The sequence below is a fragment of the Barbatula barbatula genome (assembly GCF_947034865.1).
Source record: "Barbatula barbatula genome assembly, chromosome: 12".
In the NCBI taxonomy this organism is placed as follows: Eukaryota; Metazoa; Chordata; class Actinopteri; order Cypriniformes; family Nemacheilidae; genus Barbatula; species Barbatula barbatula.
In genome coordinates this window covers 3,393,897-3,417,995 of record NC_136775.1, presented here as the reverse complement: position 1 = coordinate 3,417,995, position 24,099 = coordinate 3,393,897, and the positions used below count along the sequence as shown (strand labels likewise).

The 24,099-nt window shown below is 36.6% G+C and overlaps 4 protein-coding genes across 4 annotated transcripts; 1 reads left to right on the top strand and 3 right to left on the bottom strand.

The window, feature by feature from the left end:
• Positions 1-351: 351 nt before the first annotated feature.
• On the bottom strand, positions 352-3,089 carry fxyd11 (FXYD domain containing ion transport regulator 11). Its single transcript, XM_079469665.1, has 6 exons — positions 3,027-3,089; positions 1,960-2,004; positions 1,609-1,641; positions 1,202-1,423; positions 1,101-1,125; positions 352-685 (listed from the first exon to the last, which is right to left on the bottom strand). Exons 2-6 carry the CDS (start codon positions 1,991-1,993, stop codon positions 658-660), a joined length of 342 nt encoding a protein of 113 aa, XP_079325791.1. The 5' UTR covers positions 1,994-2,004; positions 3,027-3,089; the 3' UTR covers positions 352-657.
• Positions 3,090-5,423: 2,334 nt separating this feature from the next.
• LOC306901754 (uncharacterized protein) lies at positions 5,424-8,537 on the bottom strand. Its single transcript, XM_079469801.1, has 5 exons — positions 8,177-8,537; positions 7,526-7,704; positions 7,034-7,178; positions 6,647-6,769; positions 5,424-6,541 (listed from the first exon to the last, which is right to left on the bottom strand). The coding sequence occupies exons 1-5, from the start codon at positions 8,268-8,270 to the stop codon at positions 6,504-6,506; spliced, it is 579 nt and encodes a 192-aa protein (XP_079325927.1). The 5' UTR covers positions 8,271-8,537; the 3' UTR covers positions 5,424-6,503.
• A 2,547-nt stretch (positions 8,538-11,084) lies between these two features.
• hpn (hepsin) lies at positions 11,085-20,862 on the bottom strand. The gene is made up of 13 exons (XM_079469800.1): positions 20,643-20,862; positions 20,041-20,149; positions 16,711-16,812; positions 16,567-16,608; positions 15,989-16,118; positions 15,767-15,883; positions 15,199-15,239; positions 14,942-15,107; positions 14,595-14,791; positions 13,485-13,580; positions 13,022-13,164; positions 12,158-12,322; positions 11,085-12,080 (listed from the first exon to the last, which is right to left on the bottom strand). Exons 2-13 carry the CDS (start codon positions 20,057-20,059, stop codon positions 12,027-12,029), a joined length of 1,272 nt encoding a protein of 423 aa, XP_079325926.1. The 5' UTR covers positions 20,060-20,149; positions 20,643-20,862; the 3' UTR covers positions 11,085-12,026.
• A 496-nt stretch (positions 20,863-21,358) lies between these two features.
• On the top strand, positions 21,359-24,061 carry LOC306901411 (hyaluronan and proteoglycan link protein 3). The gene is made up of 4 exons (XM_079469117.1): positions 21,359-21,449; positions 21,989-22,372; positions 23,350-23,446; positions 23,533-24,061. Exons 1-4 carry the CDS (start codon positions 21,395-21,397, stop codon positions 23,543-23,545), a joined length of 549 nt encoding a protein of 182 aa, XP_079325243.1. The 5' UTR covers positions 21,359-21,394; the 3' UTR covers positions 23,546-24,061.
• The last annotated feature ends 38 nt before the right edge of the window (positions 24,062-24,099 follow it).

The following is a 24,099-nucleotide window of genomic DNA, read 5'->3' as shown; positions in this document are numbered from 1 at the left end:
GACGAACAGTTAAACAGTGAGGAATAGATCAAATGTTGTATATTAATTCGAAAAATATCTTAAAATATTTCTTTATTGTTTGTTTATGGCTTTGAAAGACACTCTCAAACTGCATCAGTGTTTGCGTTACCTGGGATTTAACCCACAACCTTGATGTTGTAAGCGTCGTGCTCTACAGTACCAGTTAAGCAAAAAAAATCACACACAAATCAGCATGTTATTCGGTGTGGTGAAAGTTATCCAGGCCACCTACTGTAGCAGACAGAGCTTCAACGTGCAAAACGGTGGTCTGTGTTTAACATCTCGCAGTCAAAATAACCTCAGGCGCAAAAATGACTCCAAATGCAAGTTACAGGACCAAAACTGAGAACCTTTATTTAAGCACAGAACACAGCTGTAGGGTGGCTCATCTTTCACTTGGAGAAAAAAAACATACCGAATTTATATCATGAAATTCATTTTTGGAGAAGTTTAGTCTTTGGGCAGGGATTACAATACAAAGAATGTATAAATTACAAAAATTACATTATTGAAATCAACAAAATAGTTTTTTTGAGCTATATCCATCTGCAGTTTCTTAACAGGAATAGGAAAAATACATAAATCTACTATTGTCAAGATTGCAATAAAAGTTTTAGCAGGTGAAATGTGCGATCCTCAGATTTTGCTTGCATCTGCATTCTCCCTGCATCAACAAGAGATGTAATCAGGCTTAGAAAAGTGTTATACATGTAAATATATCAGGGTTGTAAAGACGATTACGCACCCAGAATAAAAGTTTGTGTTTACAAAATATATTTCTGTCTACTGCGCATATAAATTGTGTATTTATAAACATACACATATACACGTATAAATATGCTATCAATCATTTAAATTATATATAAACGTTTATTCATTTGAATATTTCTCCTAAATATTTGCACGTGTGTGTGTAGTTTTACAAACACAAAAATAATATGGACAGTACACAGACATATATTATGTAAACACAAACTTTTATTCTGGATGCGATTAATCGCTTGGCAGCCCTAAAAATATAAGACTATATTTACTGATTTACGGAGGTTTAATTGTGAAAGTGTGAGCATGTGACCTACTTTCTCTTTGGTTTGCACTGGCCCCCTGTGAAGACAAGAATCTGTTACTCTTCTCTGTTAGCATAGATGCAAAGTGTTAATGTTAGAATTCAGATACTTACAACATAAAACTGTAACCCCTCCGGCTACGAGCAGGCCTGTCATGACCAAACCTCCAATCCTCAACGCCTCATAGTCTAAAAGAAACAGCTTGTCAATTGGAAAACTATACGTGAAAATCTCAAACATATTTAACATATATAAAAACATAATTAAACAGTCTATAAAATGAATAAACGAAATTGAAAACATGGGTTTAGAGGACTTACTGTAAACAAATGGATCTGTGAAGAGACATGAGAAAAGTTCAACTTCATCAAAGTAATTTCTAAAAAACTACATTAAAGTAAAAAGTCATAATGTTCCTGTAAAATACTGTAAATTTCAATTTAATGTTGATGTTGATCAAAATAATGTTGTTTAAAAAGGTTAAACAACAATTTAAAAATAATACATTCGTATGTCTTACTTGCTTCAGCTTGATTGAAGAGGTTCAAGAGGACTGCAGAAGAAAATTTAATATAAAAACAATTAATTAAATTAATAAATAAACAAAAACAGAAAATACCACTTGACCAATGTAACATTGCAATCTCAATTTTTTTTATTCAAGATTGTTAAGAAAACACGCAGAAAATGTTTGAATAGTTCTAGATCTGGATCATTTATGTTTTATAATATTGCAAAATTGCATAAATCAAAATGTGAAATCATGCTCTGCTTTGAATGTTTGACCTTTAGGCCCAAGGTCACAGAAGACTTCAGGTGTTATTGAGTGACCTTTAGCTGTCTATATGTTGCATAAACAGTCCTGATTTACCTGTAAAGAGAACTAGTGCTGTGATCCGACTCATTTTTACCCCTCCTGATCAAAGACACAAACAAGAAGGAACAGTGAGACATTCGGTCCTTAAAGATGTCAAAGAAACGGATCAGGTGATCACGAATATGCAAGTATGCTGTACAGCAGTTGTTAGCTACTTGCATCAAATTTTATAAGATCAAATACGTTTCTTTCCCACGTGCATGTCGACAGCCAGACCCACAAGACGAGGAATGTTTGCTAAGAAACCCCAGCTGTAAGTACCGCTGAGAGAAAACAGCGCTAGTGTTTTGAAAGCAAACAACGAATCTACGGGTCAACTCAGTCGGGATGCGACAAGTTCCAGGACACTGCTGGTGTACCCTTGAACGCCTGGAGGTATTTTGGAAAGTTTGCCCTCCCACCTCCCTCAGTTATGGAATCAACTCGGAGAGGTCTGGATTTGTAACTCGGTGATTTCTGGATCTCGCTGTTACCAACCACACATGTGTTGACTGCAATAGTTCCTCTTTTAGTGTGATTTTGAACAAAATACAAACCAATAAACTTCTCCATTCAGTTAAAGTTTAATAGGAATAAGGTAAATTAATGTAGCATCATTTTCTAAATTGCGTTGTTCGCCACCGTAAGTGAAATGTAAAATCGGACTAAAACGGTTATTTTAGCAAAAGCCTCAAGTCCTGTAAGCTGTTATATACCTCCAATAAAGTCTTGAATATAATTATGCAAACCCTGATCAAATGTCACTGTTTAAACTCTTGGTTTCGGGTTTGCAAAAGAGGCGTAACAGGAAGTCCAGAGGTTTGTAAAGTTCACATTCTTGTGATAGAACATCTACGTCCACTACAGTATATGTACAATGCCAAGTGTGAGGTCACCTTGAACAATTGGTGCGACTCTGAGAAGTTCTCTTTATCTAGTCGCCAAGGGTTTTTAGCTTAATCAGTAACTTGGACCTCACCGTTACTTATCGAATCACAAAAAGGATTTGAGTCAAACAATAATGAAGATGTTTAAGCACAAAACAGGATCTCGCTAAATCAATTGAATCGCAGCGGTCTTACCTTAGCAAAGGAACATGTGGATCTCAGAGTGGTAGATGTTGGTTGAGACTCCTCAGGTAGGCTGATCCCACAACCTTTCTGTCTTTTGTATAACCTTTAAAGATAGCTCCTCCTTACTGTATACACATAAACGAAGCACAGCGTATCAAACAGGTGTATTTTTGGGTGTGAGGACCACGTCATCCAAAAACTGTTTATTCCAAAACATGACCTGGCTGTTTATGAATTACACAGGGATGAAAATGGTTGAAGATCGAAGACAACACAAGCAGACCTGCAACTCAATGTCCTTTAAATGTTCTTCAGCGCATGCATCAAATCAAATGTCCTTTAAAAGTTCTTTGGTCCAAGGGTTTTGAAAGTGAGACCTTTAGGGCAAATGATGGTTTGCGGAGCACAAAATGGATTATCTTTGATCCTGACAAAGGTCAAAGTAGGGGTTGATCACTGTTGTTAAAGTGACTACAAATAGTGAAAATAAAACTAAAATGAGCTTCTGTTCTGAACCCTACATTAGTGTATTGTCCTTCTACACTAGTACTGTGATCCTACATATACTGTATATTTCCAGATTTGTACAAATGTATAGATGCTGTAGGCCTCAAGTTCATGTTTTAAAAAAAAAGCACAAATACCCCGGTAGTGCAGTCTGTTTATGGTGGTTAGGTGCTAACAGGGCCGCAAATGGAAGGGATTCAGGGGGAATGAGTCAAGGGAATACATGTATGGGGGATGGAGATCTATTTAAAAAAATGGAGGATTTGCACTTCCTTAACTTTACACTAGCCTCAAAACGTAATGCAAATTTTATACAGAAATCAGAAAATGGGATTGTCTGTCTCTGTGGTTTAGAAATTTAAAATATGTCTGCAACTCTAATCTCTTTAGTAAATCTAGTAAATGTCCAGTAACTCAAGAAAAAACTGACCAGTTCATTATTTTTTTTACAGATTATCAACGTAAATTCTGAGCTGATTTTTACTGTTTTCAGCAGAGTTTTTATTTTGTTCATATGCTCAAAAACTGCTAAATTACAGAAAAATAACGCAGATTTACAAGAAAGACAGGGGAATGTAATTTTACAGGGTCTTTAACAGATTATTTCTGGCGCCCCAGCCCCTGTAGTTTTCTTTTTTTAACAGTTTATTTTAGAACTAAAATTACAGAACAGGACAACACATTTACAAGAAAAAGGGGGAAAACTATTTAATATTTATCCTTATATCCTATAAATGTACAGAAAAAAAAAATCATGACACTTATATGACATGGCAAAGTCATGTCTTACCTGTCATTCGTGTGGCTTCTTGGGCAGTTCTTGGGTGCCAGAAATAAACAGAAACAACTTATAATAAAAGGGTATTATTATTTTTTGCAACATAAAATTACAGAAAAAACGTTTTACGTGGAAAATCTTTAAAACAAATAGCAGATCTTTTTTTTAAAGTTTTCAGAATATGCATTATTATTATATACATACATTATCTACATTCAGTTTTTATATGTTCATGTTGCTTGCAAGAACATACAACATCATTGGACATTTGGGGAGTTTTATATATAGTGAGAGAGATCCTATATGTTGTCCTCCTGCCACACTGTCATCATAAACGCTCATCTTAATCATACATTCATTACACAGAAACCCTCCCTACTGCTCTATTACAGAGGGAAAGGGACTTCAAACCGCAGTATTTAACAGCACACAGGCCTCGGGGAGGAGCTGCACCATAGGGTTTGTCCAGCAAACACATGGATTGGGTGCAGTCTCCGGTAAGATTCCGTTTTCATCTTTGTGTACTGAGGTATGAAAGCAAGCTACCGTCACATAAGCAACTTTTAACAACCTATTAAACTGAAGCTCTGTTCTATCTATCGGGAGTCTCCTGGAAAAATGCTAATTCTTATGCAAAGGATGATGTGCTATTTAGTTTCCTAATGTTTAACAAAATTTTGTCAAATTTGTGGAAAAAAACAATAAAACTAATGAAAATAACATAACCACTGTTTACTAATGTTAAAATGCCATAACCTTTGGTTAGATTCATTTTCCATAAAATGACAGATCACAAGGGTGTTTCAGGCTGATTCTTCATCTTACAGAACAGATCCAATTCTAGTCTTGTATTCTGATACAAAATATTGTTTAGCAAAGAGACGACCTTTATTGACATTAACATTTCTTAAGAAAATGTGTTAACATTATATTGTAGTGTGTTACCTTTTCTCCATGATTGTTTTCTAAAAACAGTTGGGGTGTGGATGTGTTGGAAATATACCACTAACCCTCTACAAACTATTAACAACATATAGGGCCTCTCTTTTACCATAGTGCTTTAATGGAAAGCTTATCCAAATTTCTCTCATGATCATTTGCTTTAAAAAAGGCAAATAAATAAGTTAACATTTTCATTTTTTAATGTGGAATAAAAGCTACAAAACAAACAAAGTGTCCATAACAATTTTTTTATTTTGGGTTAAGCATATGCCCAATATACAAAGTGAATTTATAGTAAATAGATCTGAATTTAAAATCTGAGTTTTGAGCTTAACATAACGTAATGGTTGAGTCATGTTGTAATGTGACCTTTTGTGTGTTTGCAACAGCTGAAGCAAACATGCAAATAGACAAAGTTTCCAATCCAGGTTTAATGTTATTTCAAAAATAAACTCTAGACACTAAACTTGCTAATGCTAATGGACTAGTATCCTTTTTTAACAGATGGTCATTTTGGCGGCTATAGCACAAAACTCACTAAAATAGAAAGTCAGTGAAGCTTAACACCTGTGTCAACATTGACCAGTCTACTATTGATCTGTACAACTTAAAGGGTTGAAGTACAACCCAAAAGGCCCAGTTTGTGTTGTAGTTTTGACCCTTAAACCGCCTTGCAGGTGTTTTTATACATGTGTATATAATAAATAAATGTACATCTATGAAAGTTGTGCTCGGTCCAAATTAAATACATTTAAAATGAAAAATAACTAACTAGATATATAGTTACAACTAAAAAAGTACTTGATCATACACTGAACCAAATGCATTTAAATCACCTAAACTTTGTATTTATAAGACAAACATTATGAACAGGTAAAGTTGTGTGTATAAGACAAACATTTGACAGGTTGCTTGTCTCACCAGGACTTGTTCCTGGATCAACATCCATCTGATTTTGTGTTTTAGGAGTTGGTCAACAAATGTGGCATCGGGTCTGACCAAAATATGTTGATGCAGGAACACAATTTACCGGATGATGGACATTGACAAAGTACTAAAGACGCCCCCTGCTGGACAACTGAAAAACCGCAGAAACGTACTCTTCTAGACAGTAGTCAAACTAGATAGTCCAAATTTGGCGCAACATATTTATATGCTGTATATCGTACATATTTTGTAGTGTTCATATTTTGAAATGTGTGCTATAGTAATAAATCCTTAATAATTCGACTAAAGAAGAATCCTCAGTGTTGCGTAGGTTAGGCTGTTTGCCCATCGTGAAGGCCACCCACTGATCCTAAAAACACAAGGAAGAACCTTTAGTAGCTCTTTGAAATGAGATCAATAAATCTGACATCACAAATGCGACATAAATGCATGAATACACGAATGGGAATCTTACTAAAGCATTGCTGTATTCTCTCTGATCTTTTCAAGAGGATGTACGCCACTAGGATGGTGATCAAAGCCGACAAAAACCCACCGATCACATATCCGATAAGCCTCCCATAGTAACCTGCATTCTCTGTGAGAGACACCCAAACATAGAGATTAGAAATGTAACGGTTGTTATGGGAATCGTACTGGTTTTAATGGAAACCGGTCCCTGTTGGGTCTCTGGTAATGTTTGGGTTCTATTGGTGTGATGAAATTTGCAAATGCAAATGCAAAGCAATAGAGATCCTACTGGATCAGCTGATGGTTCCTAATGACAAATTTCCCAAAATATATGAGAAATTCTGTTGTTATCTTTTAAGCAGGGACATAGTCTCAAATGCCATCGACCTACCATATACAAAAAGGTATCCAATTCGGTCCTCTAGATAGGAAACCTGGCACAAGAACACGGTTCCGTTGTCATCTTCAGATGTTCCGGCGATGTCCCAAACGGCTAATTCTCCGCTGCTTTTTGTCTCACAATGGGCCCTCATTGACTGGGGAAAAGATTTGAGATGGGTTTTAATGGCACATAGAGGGCACTGTGAAAGGATTTGCTATTGCTTGGAGTAAAGTATGTTGCATGTTTTAGCAGTCAAAAGTTTTGACACTAACTGTGGAACAGATATTCCAATAATGTTCAAAACACATCGCAGGATGCACCCGGATGAGAGAATAACTAAAGTGTGTAAACTAGTCTGAACTGAAGAAGCTCAGATGAAAATAAGTTTTGATTTGCTTGGTTCCGAGATTCTAACAGCGGCATACGTGATTAAACTCGAAGGTGTCTAAACGTTTGACTGGTAATGAAGTCAGCACAATAACTTATATCAAAGTGCTTCACCTGTGATGGTAAGTATGTTGTTTTCTGTCCAGGACAAGTCAGAGTAGCATTGACTTTAGGGCCGATGATGGAAAATTGGATTCTGTCATAATTGGACATTCCGCTCACACCACATTGAGACGAAACACTTTTCCCAGTCTCCGAAGTCAGATTTTGAGGGCTCACCGTGTATCCCAGGCCTAATGTGCATTTATACATAAGAGAGACGGACAAGAGACACAACATTGGAAAGAGGCTTTAACCAAGTGTTTGTGTTGTGTGTGCTCATTTGACTAAGAAATGACAACCTTTTGACTATTCCAATGACCTCATCTAAACGCGGAAATTCACCTTTAAACTCCACTATACACTAATACATAAAAGTAAGTAATATATACACTTCAAACTGAAGAATGAAACTTAAAGAAAAAAAACGCTATAATTAAAGTCAGTAAAAATAGACATTAAAAAAGCAACAAATTTAGAATGTTGAAATTGAATGCTGAATTTTTTGTGTATGTACGTTTTATCCCTTTAAAAAGGTTGCAGTTTAAATGAATTGGCACTTTTAATATTGTTGTGTCAAAAGGAGTTATACACCATGAAAATGTCTATTATAGTCATTTCTTATATTTTCTTGTAGTCAGCACATAATAAAAATTGAAAACACACCTTTCGCAAGCGAAGCAAACTGCAGCAACGCGACCAGAAGCCACAGCAGATGAGTAACCATTTGTCCTGTGTTAGAAACCTTCATCCTGTCCATTTCACCAGTTAAAGAGTAAAATGTACTGTGCCTGCCGACCAGGGCCCAAAGAAGCCCTTTCTATAGATCCAATCCCTTGAACGTTCTCGCAGCGCCAGAAGACGAGTGCTCTTCCCTTTCACAGTAGACACAACAGTGGAAATGATGGAGGATGCTAATTTAAAACGAGCTCGTCCGAGAATGTTTTTGGGTTGGGCTGGGACATACCCCAGCGTTTGACGCGATGCTCTTTTTACACGTTCCTGTGTGCTTAGTGCTGATTTCCTTATGGTTTCCCTTGCTCCAGGATTTACTAAACTACCATTTGTGTACAAGGAATTTTACTTCCAAAGCAGCCATTTAAATTTACATCAGTCAAGGAACGCACTTTTTCCACCCAGTGTTGGTTCCATGAATAAGTAATGGCAACTCGTATTAGAACACAGCGCAAGCTCATAAGAAACCTTAGATACGCATTTGTGAGGTTGAAAATTATCCTCATTATGTTCTTTGTCATAAATTCAGATGAAACTGAAGCATAAGTGACAACAAAGCTATGTCATTTACTACAATATTTTATTGAAAATTAAGTATCTCTTTATAGTCCAACAGGAGATTACTGTTTTTGTGAAAGTATTGTACATACATTCAATATTAACTAGTTTCATGAACATTGAAAGAAAACAAAGATGTACTGTGTATATATCTCTCTTGCTCTCTCTCTCTCACTTACACACACACACGCACGCACACGCACGCACACACACAAATAGACTCGCTCGAGTTATTCTCTTATCCGGTTTATACGTTAGGCCTTCAGAGCTACTAAATTACAAGAGAAGTCTCAAAGGCAATGGTAGAAAATGAGGATCACATCGTCGCAGCTTAAAATAAAATTACACATAAAACTGAATTAAACAGTGCATTGCATAGTAAAGAAGCTGTATATATTTACAACAATATAAGCAACAATACTGACCGCCACAGCATTACTCAGAGAGTTCATCCATACTTTTGGTTTGTGTCTTTACATTACTGTTTGTTATTCAGGTAGATCAGTACTCCATGCCCATTGGCATCGATTTGGCCGTAGTATGTTTGAAAAATCTTTGTACTTTTATAAGTACAACCATGGCACATTTTACAGAGACCGGTATTACTCTAGAAATTCATGAGAAAGTCTTAGATAAAAACTCCTATATAAAAAGTGTTGCCTTCATATATAAAGTTATGTAGCCGTACTTAACCTGTGTCACAATACTAGTAAACACATTTGCGATAAATACTGCATTTCAGGTGAAATTAAGGATTGATTGTGCCGTTTTCAATAAACTCTATTCTATTTTTAAGGCACTGATATGTAAAAATTGTATATAAGTTTTAAACATAAATCAAATAAATCCTTCTTATAATGGTCACTTGCAATCAGTGTTGGGGAAGTTACTGTTAAAAGTAATGCATTACAGTATTGCTTTTATCTTACATGACTGACGCCTCTTTGAGGCCTTGCAGACATTTTTCGGCATATAGACAGTTTTAGCAGCAACTACATCCACGTTATGTGTCCCGAACTTAACTTCCGACCTCTAAAAAGAATCAATAACTGTTGAGTAGCTTTAATTTGAAGTGATTAATCGCCCGAAAAATGAATATTACTGACTTAATTTGCGCGCTCTCAGATTGTTTCGTACCTGTATACATGTCCATGTTCTGCTAAACACACACATCTTACTCCTCAGTGACTCCCATTGTGTTTATCTTCCCTGCTATGGCTGTAAATGGGACATTGGTTCAGGGGCGGAGGCTTTTGGGGCTCAAACCCCAAATGTTTTTTCAAAAGCCCCGAATCTATCTAGGATTTCCGATATGAATTCATTCAATTCGCTGGGTGGCGGCATTCAGCTTTAAACTCGGCCCTTCACTCCAGTAAATTTTACGTTTTTTAAGTTTCGGATTAAAACAATCTTTTGACATGCTTTTCAAATCGGTCATCATTACAGTGGCAGCGTTATTACTGTAAAAGTGATGTGAAAACTGTTATCTGATGCAGAGATTACGGTTAATGGCTAATGTTAACACTAGGCAAATAGTCTATGTTGGTCAATGTGTGCCGGCCCACTGTTGGGATATAAAGAAATAATATAAGTAATCATTTTCTATCGACTTGTTTCTAGCTTTTCTCGTGATTTCTGTGAGCTTTTGTAACTTTGTGCAGCGGTGCGAGCGGCAAGCGCTCGTCAATGTCAAAAAGTTGACCAATCAAATGAGAAAGATAAGAGTTTACGCAACTCCAGCCAATCAAATTTCAGAGGCAAAGCAGAATGTCAGCCAATCAGACTGAAGAATACCGAACTTCAGCCAATCGGCAGGAGGGCGCGTAACAGAAATGCGTAAATTCCAGCGCAGAGATGACTGTAGTGAGACGCAAGGCGGCAGACACAACAAAGCCAACTGTTTACAATAAAAATGTTAACTGGTAAGATTCAGAGATGAAAACTTCTTAACAGGCTTCAAAATTCTATATTAGCGATTCTGTTTATTCCAAATTCCTAATGAACCTTTCTTATGTAACGTCATAGTTACCAGCTTACACTAACATCAAAATATCTTCCTCTGTTCAGCAGAACATATACATTTATACAGGTTTGAACCAATCTGAGGGTCAGTAAATAATGACAGGATTTTCATTTTGGGGTGAACTATCCCTTTAATACAATTAAATATTATTATAAATTAAATATATAAGAAATTGTAATAACCAAACACAGACCGGAAGTTAACTTTGGGCCAGGCGCATGCGTCCAATGAAACTGTCCATTGAGAAGCTCTGTGTTTGCTGTAAGTAGCTTTTATAACATACACATTTTCTTTTAAAATCTTATTTAGCCTATAGTTAAATTCTGACCTTTTCTGAGGGTTGTATCCACTCATGTACAACTAAAATGTAAAAGTAAAATAAAAAATTTGTGCGAGTAGGCCTGAAGGTAAAGCATTTGGAGATGTGGTTGCAGTTTTATTTAAAATGAAATCACAAAGTAAATTGAATTTCTATTGGAATAATAAAAAGTCAAATAGGTAACGCTCAATGGTAGGATTTTGTGAATAACTATAAGCGCAGTTAAACATTTTATAAAGCGATCTTTGACAAAATAGGGCAAGATATGGATTTCAAAATAATGAGAATATTTCCATTGTAGAAATTTTAAACCTCTGGCCTACCATATCCGTGCCTGACTAACATCTGCTCCAGCACACACTTTAAAAAATGTAATGACAGAAGAATCATCTGATTACATAATGAATGTTACTTGTAACAGATTACCCCAACACGGCTTGCAATATTAAATTAATACATACTTAGAGGAAATAATAAATCTAGAGTCGACTGTACAGACCTGCAATGTTTTACAAAAACATTAAGCATTTTTTCTATATATTTCTGTAGAAGTTTTTTTTTAACTTTTATGCTAAGTTGAGATTTACATATCTGAATTCCTTTCTTGGAGATCATCTGACAATTTTTATAGGACGAATTTAAAAGAAAAATTACGCATTTTCATTGTAATTAGAACTGTACAGCATCAAAAATTGTTTCTGGTCTCTTTGAGTCAGATACTGTGAACATATTCTATGATTGTCCTCAAAACAGGTCGATCAACCCCGAACATCTGTGCTCGGTCTGATCAACACGTCTGATCTCGAGCTGATCAGAGCAGCAAATCTGACCTCCACTGGGAATTTTTCAGTCTCATGAAGAACATTTTCCATTTTAAACGGCTATGGAGTTACGGCCCGGGCCATTTTGTGCACTCCTGGTGAATTTTCGTACATCTATGGAGAGGAAGTGACACAGTTTGCTTTATGATACGAGCGAATGGTGTAGATATAGAGGTCATCAAGCTACTCACCCTCATGGCTGTAGATATCCAGGGCAGGAAGCGAGACACGCGGGTGTAGACGCCAGGCTTTTTGGCCATGGCACAGCCTGTGCCCCAACTCACCACTCCCATCAGACGATAGCGGCTGGTCTTAGAAAGAATGTCGGCTGCTACGAACGGACCACCACTGTCTCCCTGACATCATAGGAGACACAACATAACATCAATGATTTTATGACATTTTACAAACCTATTCAGGGAAATATAAAAAAATAGTTTCCATTGTCATTGGTGCACTTCTTCTAGGTAAAAGGGACAGATAAAAATGTGTACAAGCATCCATCTTTGAGATGAAACACATCACAGCCTTGATTTGAAGCAGACTGAACAAAGAGAATTTGAAAATGGACAAAACAAAGGTAAGAAGAACCATAAATCAAGTTAAATATATATTAAAGTAATTGATGTTTCATTTACTAAATTAGAGGAGAATCAGATTATAGAATATTGTGAGGGTGGAAAGTCTGACTTGTTAAAATCTTTTGCTCTTTACGCACAATGTTGCCATTGTACTGCAACAGCCAGTTACCTTAATGATTTACTTAATGATTTCTGACTTATTTTAAGTGAAGTTTAAAGCACACAAACCGTGAGGTTTCTCCAGAAACATATGTAAATGGATAGGAACCTCTTAGCTTATTCTCAGGCTGTCTTGTACGTTCAAGTTCCGCTAAATATTTTCTTTTTGAATAAAATGAGCAGGGTTTTACTTTCAGAATCCTGTCATGATCTCCACAGCAACATGTTTTGGGTATGAACGTCACCATCTAGTGGCCCCAGTATGCCACTGCTGTTTGGATGATGAGGTCATAGAAAGTGCAGTAGTTGGGATACCTGGCAGGAGTCGGTTCCTCCCTTCTCATATCCAGCACAGAACATGGTGGTTGTGATCTGGTTGTCATAGTAATCCGGCCCGTTGCACACAGCATCACTGATGATGGGAACATGAGCTTCCTGGAGGACATTAGCTTGAGTACCTACAAGAGGAAGTAAAGGAACATAGTTACTGTACTAGAGGTTTTAAGTATAAGAATAAATAGGAACACACTAGTTAACAAATACCTATGGTTATTTGTGTATTTTATCAAATGAAATCAGGGTCTGTGATCATCAGACACTGGCTATGTATATATAGTTCGAACACAACCGAGGTCACTGACACAAAGGTCAAAGACAGAGCGAGACAGACAGACAGAGGGTCTAGAGTTTCAGGTAAAAATAGATAAACAGTTTGGTGCACCGTTTCAGCTAAATTATACACATAATAAAAAGAGATTAACCTGCTGCTGTTACTAACCATAATACTCCACATTACCCCATCCGGTTACCGTGCCCATCTGTCCATCCACCAGCCGCTGGCCGTAGGTAGGAAGACACACTGGTTGGATGTAATCTAACAGATGGGACATCAACAAATAAGCCAAAACTTCTATACATTTTTATTACAAACTTTCACGTTGTGCATGCTTTGGTCTATGCCACATGCACGATTCAGAACAGAAGAATTACATATGAAATTTAACCATTCATCCTACATATTCCCTACTTTTTTAAGGTAGACAGAAGTTTATGCATACACAATACCGCCAAGAAATACTTAATTTAAATCTAAATGTAGTGCCTTGACCGGACACTAGATAGAAACATTTTTTGGCTAAATCTTACATCTAATAATCACAGTGGATACATAAATACAATATTTTCCAAATCACTTTGAACATATTCTCTATAATATTTTAGTTAAAAGTTACAGAGAACAGTGTGTAAGGAAGAGCTTTGTATTACTTGAAAATTCTGCCTGTCTATTGTCCTTTGTTTTCAGTCAAGAAGCCATGGAAAAAGGGAAGCTTTGTTCTCAAGACTAGCAGCGTGAGACCAGAGGGAGGTTTCAAAAGTTCACCCGTACCTCCGCTTCAATGAAAAAACACTCAAAGTCTCCAATAAGACTACTGCCAGTTCAGCACATTATGTCTTAAAGGTTATTTGTTCATAGATTGATTCATTTAACAATAAAGGACCACCTTCATTAAACGTAAATACGTTTTCAGCACATGATTCTGAAGCCATTTGAGGGACTTAAGTTTTAAAACAAAAAATGTAATAGTCAATTTAATTCTAATAGTTCTTATAAAAAGATTTTCTTTTATCACCCTCGTGATATTCTAAACCCGTATGACTTTCTTTCTTCTGCAGAACACAACAGAAGTACCCAAACAACCCATTTACTTCCATTGTATGTAAACAAACCACTACGTTTTTTTCTTAACAAATCTTCTCTTGTGTTCCCCAGAAGCGTGTCAAATATAGGTTTGGAATGGCAAGAGAACATGATGCATCACAAATATCTTTCTTCTTAAATGAAGAATTAAAAATATATTTTTTCTATATCTCTGTGTAGAAAACTGACCTGTGAACTGCAGAGGTTTGGTCAGTGCCAGGACTGCAATATCTCGACTGTTATCATCGATGTTGGCATCAACGAAGGGCAGGTAGCTGCTGTGGTACACGACTGTTTTCACCTCCGCGATCACGACGTTCTTACGGATCGGGGTGTTATAGATGGTCCCCATAAGAACCCGCCAGTGTGACACGTGCCGATACCTCCTGACATGTACAGGGCCAAAAGATACCGTAAGCTTGTTTTCTGTCATCCGATTAAAAGTCCATCAAAATGATTTACGCTGGTTGAAGTGGTTGATTTTATGAAATGAGCATGCAATGCATATAAAACACAAGAGTGTTGGTAAGACTCACTCGGGAAAGCAGTGTGCAGCACTGACGATCCAGCGGTCAGAAATGATGGATCCACCACACTGATGTACCCCATCATACTGTAAGCTAACCTGCCACGGCCATGAACCCTGACGGGCATCAACTCCGCCTACGATCCTTTCCTCGGGCAGCATACGATGACCACAGTCTACAGAGAGAGAAGAAATCAGCCGTTTGTCCTGAAGAAATATCCAAAGGTTAATGACTTTAGAAAATTAACTTTAGTGTCATCAACTCACCCTGACAAATCACCTCTAGAATCTGTCCTTTGTCACATTTACTGAAACAGAAAGTTAGCATTGTATAATATCTTGGTCTGGTAATAATCCATAACTTCACATCAATATGGAAGATGGGGTGTGATTTCGGCAGCAATAAATTGAACACCCCGTTTCTATAAACACTGTCTGGAACGTAAACTGAAAACTTTTATTTTGCCGTGTTTTTGAAGTCACTCCCTATAACCTCATTCACTATTCCCTACATTACACATACTACATTAATGACGTACTAATGCTATATAGTCCACTTTAAAGAGTGAAAGAAAACAAGCGAGCGTATTCGTACAAAGAGTGTGCCATCTCCCTTTAACACCGGAATTCATTATCATATATTTTTTGATATTGAATGTACATCTATTCTACATGTTATCGCAGTGCATCGTGGGTTTGAATGTTTATTTGCTTTTTCATCTGCTTTATTATTGCATTCTCTATGAGGCACATTGTTTTTGCAATGCTGTTCGGTGTTGCCACAGTATCGAGTATTTGGTACAGAGTATTCATTGTTTAAAAAGATGCGCCTTACCAAGGATACAGCGCTGTTTTTATCTTCTTCCCGTAAGTTAACTCGGTCTCTTTCACGCAGAAAAAATCCTGATCTCCGCTGCTTTCGGGCGCACATGTTACTGAGAAATTTACTGCTCTGAATAAAAAGGGAAATTCAAATCAAGACCTTGATAAAGCATTTTCTGACATATGGAAATGTGGTGTTGGCTATCATTCTGGTCTGGTCCTTTTCTCAGGTTACCTGACGAAGCCCATTTCCTCACAGCTGATGTTGGCGATGAGCTGGTTGGCGCTGGATGAGCAAACGTGTTTCCATCTTCTCTGGGTGGAGTCAAACACTCTCAGCCTCTGATCTGCTGCGCTCACCTGCACTGCAGGACATAATGAGCACTATTATAATTAACATTAAAAGCTAAATTTATGTATTTCAGATTTATATTTCTGCATTTATATTAATTGTTAACATGTTAACTTAAGATTTATATTATATATGATATTTTTATGAATAATATAGGTTCATTCGGGTTCATTCTTTATATTCATTGCACAGATGTTATTCATTCGCATTTTTTATATTTGCACGGGAATATACTGTACTATATTTTTACATTACTTTTATTGTATCAGTACACTGTTCCTTTTTGACCATTTTTCTTGTGAGGAGTAAACAAAATAAGACTGTCCCTTGTACAAAAGAAAATGCAGATCTTGAATCTTGAATGTATATTATATTCAGAAACTAACTTAATCAAAAACTATAACCATCATAAAATGTGTATTTATATTTAAGAATAGATTCATTCAAACAACAACACTTACCATCATACAATCCTGTATCTTCTGTTGTTCTAAGATATGTGACTGTCAAACAACAGAGAACACAATATTTATCAAGTCTGCAATATATACAATCATGTCAAAATACAAGCCAGATCTTTTCTGAAGGTGATGCCGAAGTCTCACCAAGGGCCCAGATGGCGGCTCCCAGACCCCCCAGTATGATCACAATCATAGCCACAGAAGTGACCACTCGACACGGACTGAGGATGGTCATCCCTGGACTTCCTGTCAAAGAGACACCAATAAGACCTTTAGTACAGGACAGGCCAATCTAATACTATTATAGTTTGCAAAGTTAAAACATTAATGTGAGATATTGTGAACCTCTTTAAATAAACGTCCAAGAGCAAACACATAAAACCATGACAGAAGTGATGAAATGAACACAGCGCTGAACGGGATCAATACTCCAAAGTCCTCAATTTCTTACTGCTAAAGCAAACTGCGACAATGTCAGTGTCATGATCATCTCTCTCTCTCACTCTCTCTCGCTCTCTCTCTACACACAAACCAGTGTCAGCATGTACCTTGACAAAACTCCAGAGGTGTCATCATGCGGGTGACCAGTGTCAAAAACATATCCAGACCATGTGATTATACGATCGTCATTTATGGGTCTCCTCATTCTCAAATTTGATATTACATTTCTCGTCAACATAAATTATGTTGTCCATGGGAGAGCAAAAAGAATACCTAAAATACTCAAACCTGCAATGGCACAATTGAAGCAGAATCCGTACATTCTGCAATGATCTCCGATCGCTGTTCACCAATAAATGCTCAAGAAACTGCACAAACTTTGTGCCTATAGGCAGGACCACCTATAGAATTCAGATGGCCTGGGACAAAATTATACATTAACGCATTTGGCAGATGCTTAAATTCAAAATGACTTGCAGTTAAATGCATTTTATGTACTTGTAAATCGAACCCATGACATGTGTTTCCATTGCAGTGCTCAACACATACTGTATAACGGTTAGCAGTGTAAAGATGCATTCACAAGGTACGCACAGATCATGAAGTGTACATATACACAACATATGATGTTGAAAGATCTCAGCCAGAGAAAAGCAGATGGGTTTATTTTGAAGTAATGACTAATGTAATATTAATTGGTTGGATAGCCAAGTGTTGCTTTGGAGACACGTGCAGTCTACAAAACATGGGTTGTTTTAACCCATACTCTAGTTGGGTCAGAAATTGACAAAACCAAATGGTTTAAAACAACCCATAGAAATTACTTTTGAACAACTTAAAAAAATACTTTAACTTTGGACAAAATTACGACAAATCAAAATTTTGACAAAATCAAATCAAATTATATATATGGCTTTGTTCAAATCAAAATTTATATATATTTCAACCACCATTATTGTGATCAGTGTTTGCTTTAGTTTTTGATCCCCGATTTTGGTTAAATGAAATCGCTTTTCGTTTACAATAGTGTTTCAATAAGAACACTCCTGCATTAGTAATGCCAAGTTTCTGTGATGTCTATCAAGCTTTGATAAAGATGAGAAGTGACACTAAATAATGTGGAAGTTGATCTTTTATGACTGATTTAAAGGTCCTGGTTCACAAATGCAAAGATACTGTGATAAAATAAACAAAAAATTGTCTTGGCACACTTAGACATTGACAGTCATCATACAAACCTCAACAACGGTGACAATCATCAAACTAATTCAGATAAACAGATCAACTGCAATGCATTGGAGTCATGAATTAATTTTGCAAGATTATGTTACCCAGCATGCATTGCCATTAGAAACATAAATGTTTATTTGACCCAATCATGGGTTGAAACAACTCAGCGCTGCTATATTTGATCCTTCATGCAATAAAGTATATCCAATATACCACCCCAGAGTGTGTCTGCCATAAATTATTATGCAAGAAGATCAACATTGTCAAGCGAGACGCACTAAATGAGCAAGTACTGTAGGATCCAGTTGTCTTCATTTCACCAAAGTGCAACATCCTTACCAAACCTCCTCCTGACTCATCCAACCAATATTGTTGTTCAGTTTTAGTGTTTAGACAGAACAGAACAAAAACTGAAACTGTGTAATGTTTTCTCTGTCTGCCTTCTCATGTGTCATTCCTGAAGGTTTCACCTCCTCACCGCCTCAGTATGCAGCTCCACAGCACCTGCCGTGACCTATTCGTCCATAGAACAAGTAGTACTTTTGTTTGAGTGGGGGTGAGTATGAGAGAGAGAAAGAGAGAGAGCGATGGAGAGTGAAAATTACTTCATGGTACACTGCCCCCTCTCTCTATTTCTCTCTGCTTGAAAGGTAACTTCCGAAAATGAAAATTCTCTCATGAATTACTCACCCGCTAGTTGTTCCAGACATGTAAACATTTCTTTGTTCACACAAAGAGAGATATTTTGAAATAATGTTAGCATCCGACAGTTCTGAAGCACCATTGACTGCGATAGTAACCATTTTTTGTCTTTTTTGGTTCTGTTGAACACAAAAGAAGATATTTTGAGGAATGTAGGAAAACAAACAGTTCTGGGGCACTTTTGACTACCACTTAAATCTTTCCTACAATGCCAGTCGATTGTTTTTCAGAACTGTTGGTTGCTAACATTATTCCAAAATATCTCTACTTTGTGTTTAACCGAACAAAGACATTTCTACACGTCTGGTGGGTGAATAATTCATGACAGGATTTTCATTTCTTTAAGATGTCGATACCCGTCTGGTTCTCAATACATACACATAAAATGAAACAAAACTGTGATACATGCAAGACAAAGATGTTCAAGTCATTCAAAAAGTCAGTCTCGGTATCACACAACACAGAAACAAAACCGTTTGGCATGTTCACAATGTAACAACTAGGGAACATTCCCAGCAGGTCTTGGTGTCTAATGAAATGTATCGGCTGTCAGGAATGCATTCGCTATCATGTGCTTTGTATTTGCAGGCAATGCATCTACAATTGCATAGTGATTATTGACACACCTGTTGTTCGAAGATCTACAGTTAACACAAATGTGAACAATTTCTCGATTGCTTTATCACCCTGCACAACACTTAAAACCTTGACCCCTAAAATCTGATACTGCAAGAATTGGTTCGAAAACGCGATGAAACAGTCAATATTCACGTAATAAATAAACGTATAAGGTCTGCAAATGACATCAAGCTCACATCAAAACACAAATTGCTTTCCAGTCTGGATACAGTATATAGTATGTTTAATTCAACATTATTTAACTTTGAATGCTTCTCCCTCATCTATGACCTAAATATGACCTAAACAGCTCTATGGGCACTCCACATCATACCATGTTTAAAACCCTCTGGCCTTGTCATCGTACACAGTTTGACCAAAACAAATGAAGTACATCATATCACAAGCCAGCTTGGTTAATCTTTAACAAGAGTCGTCTGATGTCAAAAAAGAAGAGCAATATCAGTCTGTCTGAGCACTCACCAATCTTCTTCTCCTTCATTTTAATCCAAGATGAGTAGATGAAAAACCGTTTTCCAACGATGCCTCTTTGAAACTGTGCTGAATTTGCTCTGCCTTCTTTTTCACTGACCTGAAAATTGAAGATGGAGAGTCAGATGTTCATTAAAAAGAATCCAGCAACGGTCACGGACCAGGGTTAAACAAGTTAAATAAACCAAAGGGCAGAGCGAGTGAAAAATTTACCAGGTCACATTTATTTCTATGCTTGACAGCTGTTAACAGTTGTTAGTCATGTATTCATATAATTCAAATTCATTTCCATTACTTAGGTTTTAAATGAATGAAATCGAAAATGAATATTTTAATGTTCACAAAAAGTAAGCAAGTCCAAGAAATAACAAACTGTTTTAATTTTACATTAAATTATAAAATACGTAGGTAGCCTATAAAACTAAATTATTTGACATACTAGCTACTGACTATCGACATCTGAACAACCACATTCAACCGGTTACTATCATCATCATATCATAACATTTTACATTAAACGTCATGCAGGATTAAAAAATCTTAATTTTTCTATTTTGTTTGCCTAATTGTGATAAATTAAATGTTAAGTTTACCTCTTTATTGCAGCTTCTTGAATAAACTCTTAACTAAAAAAAACAAAGACTTGATGGAGAAAATCAGGCGTTTCCTTCAAATATCCGCGTTGACATTTCGCTTTCCCCGGATCGAGAATCGGCAACCTTTATTATTCCCGTTAAATAAAACTATTGTCCAGTGATCTGTACAGCTGCCCACCTCACTCTCTCTCTCCCGTTTGTCTGCTGTTTGCACGGCATGAAACCTCCCTCTTCCGGTCAGCAGAGTGCGTAGGGGCCGCAGGTGCGCGCGTGCTGGACAGGTAATCCTTGTGTGCGCGCATCTCAATTTGGGGTGAAGCAGGTGATGATCTAAAATGATCTTTTTGCATGATTAGAAGGTTACAGAATATGTTTCAAATGTTTGTGGCTATGACAACTAAAATATAAATAAAAACACATTTCTAAAACGTCTTGATTTTGAGCTGAAAGTTTTAAATCATAGTGCTTGGTATTAACATAATCTTGTTTATGTTTAACATAAAATATATATATTCATCTGAATTCTACGTAGGAAACATATTATCTTTGTAAAATTTTGCAATAGGTCTGTGTTCTTTAAAATTCTCAGTTGCCCCTTATATAATGGTCATGAAACAAACATGTAGGGGGAATCCAGGAAATAATGGCATACTACTGACAAAAAGTCAAAGAAGAACGAGGAGGAACAAAAACTAGTTGTGTAAGCTAAAAGACTGTTAAGAACCAGAAGTTACTGTTACATAGATAAAATGTTTGCGAACCTGCTACCAGGCATCTGGACACTGATGTCTTTCAGTCTATTGGGTGAGATTAAATCTTAAAACCAAACTAAGATCATATATTATGACATTTATGATAGTTTTTTATTTAAATTGCATGTCTCATGTGTTTCTCCTAAAATGCACAAATTGATAAAATACAGTGAAAGCTGTAAGTATATTTATAATATATATATATATATAATATATATATATATATATATATATGTGTGTGTGTGTATGTATTTGCTATAACATAATTAACATATATTGTAATTAAATATTTGTGTTAACTAATACATAAGATATTTTAATAGGTTTATAGGCCCTGTTTAACGGCTTACGTCTAGTCCTAGACTAAAATGTATGTGTGACCTGTCTTAACCGAATATAACTTGCTCAGAAAGATCTTAAAATATATAAGTGCCATTGTTTTGTCTCAAGATGCACACCAGTGATGCATTCTAATAAAAGCATTTTTAAAAACGCGACATAAATAATTTAATTTAACTAAGGCATAGTCATCGCTTAAGCCAAGCCGTGTCTGTTAAACCGGGCCATGATTTCTTTTATTTGCTATTCTAGGCATTTTTGCTGCTGATTGGACAGTTCATGTCCCCGCGGAGCCAGTTTATGCTCATCTCGGGTCATCTATAGTTCTGCCCTGCACCTATGACTACCCCGAGGACTCGGATCAGAAAACACCACGCAAAGTTCTATCAGAGATGTGGTGTTTAAATCAAAGCCACTGCATCACTCCAAGATACGTGCACCACAGCGCAGGAATATTCCCTGAACCTTCATACCAGAACCGGGTGAGGTTTTTAGGGCAGACGGGGAGTAAAGACTGCTCTCTGAAGATATCTGACCTGAGGTCAGAGGACAGCGGCGTGTACGTATTTCGATTCATCACGGATCACCTGAAGGACAAACTCCCGGGACAGAGAGGAGTTACACTTCTGGTCATCTGTAAGACACACATTCAGAACAGGCTTCAAAATAATCAAAATGTTTACATTTTCCCTGAGTGTAGTAGCATTGATACAACTGATATTAACCAATCGATCTGTTTTAATATGAACTCAGACACGCCAAAGACCGTTGGCTAAACGTCTGATGCATTTGGCACACTTTTATGGAAACACTTCAGCACATTCGAAGTCGTCATCTGTCGTGTTTACAGCGGTTACAATGAGAATTTATCACGATCAACTAAATGCTTAATTCTCAGTCACTCATATGGCTTGGCAAAAGAAAGTAGCGGAAGCTCCCAGACCTTCGGTATGAACGCCCGACTTACCGTACATTAACTAAACCGGGGTGGACTGGCCATCTGGCATTCCGGGTGGGCCGCTAACTTATGGGTATGTATTATAAAAGCGAATGCAGTAGACATGTATCCATGCCACCCTGCACCTCAAAACCCAGCCGTCGACAGACCCGACAATACTACTCCACAACACCCATCGACAGAAATAGTGTAGGGCGGATCTGGGCCAAAAATGCCGGGGCCCATTTTTCTTCGCAGTCCAGCACTGCTTAAACCTTTACAATTATGAAAACGTCAATTTTTTGTGTCATATCTGTCTGGGTCACACAGTACAAGTAAAAAACTTCGGCTTCCTTTTTTAACAAACATGTATAAATTCTTATAAGTGACATAATTTCCTCGAAACAGAGACCGTTCCTCAAAACTGTTCCTATTTGACGGGAGTTTTATTTATAAAATACCAGTACCTAAAATGCCTGACTCGAGTGATCAATACAGTTCATATAATCATAAATTTTTTAACATATACCTGTGAATGTCAAAACAATACATGATTTTTTGTAGAATGACATGCCTTTGAGGTAAGCAGGAATGTCATTGCGGTTGCAATGGAGCAAGACTGCTTGTGCATATGAAACATGTCTTACATGGTCTACGTTTTTTTTATTTCTTACAGCTGGAAAGACATCTTCATACACCATTGGAATCGTGTTTGGAGTTATTTTTATCTTTATAATAACTGTCATTCTGATATTCATTCAATGTAAGGCAAGGTAAGCCAAACACCTCCATAACAAACTCAAACTTGTTTTTGTATTCATGGTCTTGGAAACTCATGGAGAATTATTTTGTCTTTCAGGAGAGGGATGTAAAGATCCATATAAACAATAAACAACACCAGTTAACTGATGAGAAACTGGGAGCGACACACACATGAATGGTTCTGCAAAATGCTTATGTTGCTCTTATTATCATAATTTTATGTATCTAACAACCATTATTTATCAATTTATATTATGTTTAATTATATTCTGATTTCTTGTTAGTTTTCGAAGTGCTTTACATTATTTTTACATACGCAATAAGATATAGGAGGTTGTACAGCCTGCAGTTGGATTTCCTTTTTTAAAATCTGGATAAGAAATATATCTTCATGTCAGTCTATTTTCCTTACCCTATTGGCATTTTATTCTTGCAAAGATTTTGTTAAAGGGTAAGAAAATATAAAATAACAGGTTTCCAATGCAACCTATATAAAACAGATATACATGTAAATTCTTTCAATAAAATGATGAAAATAATTAAGTATTTTGTAGTTGCTTGTGGTTTGACAAACAAGACGAGTCAGCAATTCTGCAGGTTTGTTTTTCTGAACTAGTTAGTAGCTTAAATAAAAGGATAAAAAATGTAGTTAAATGTAGATTGG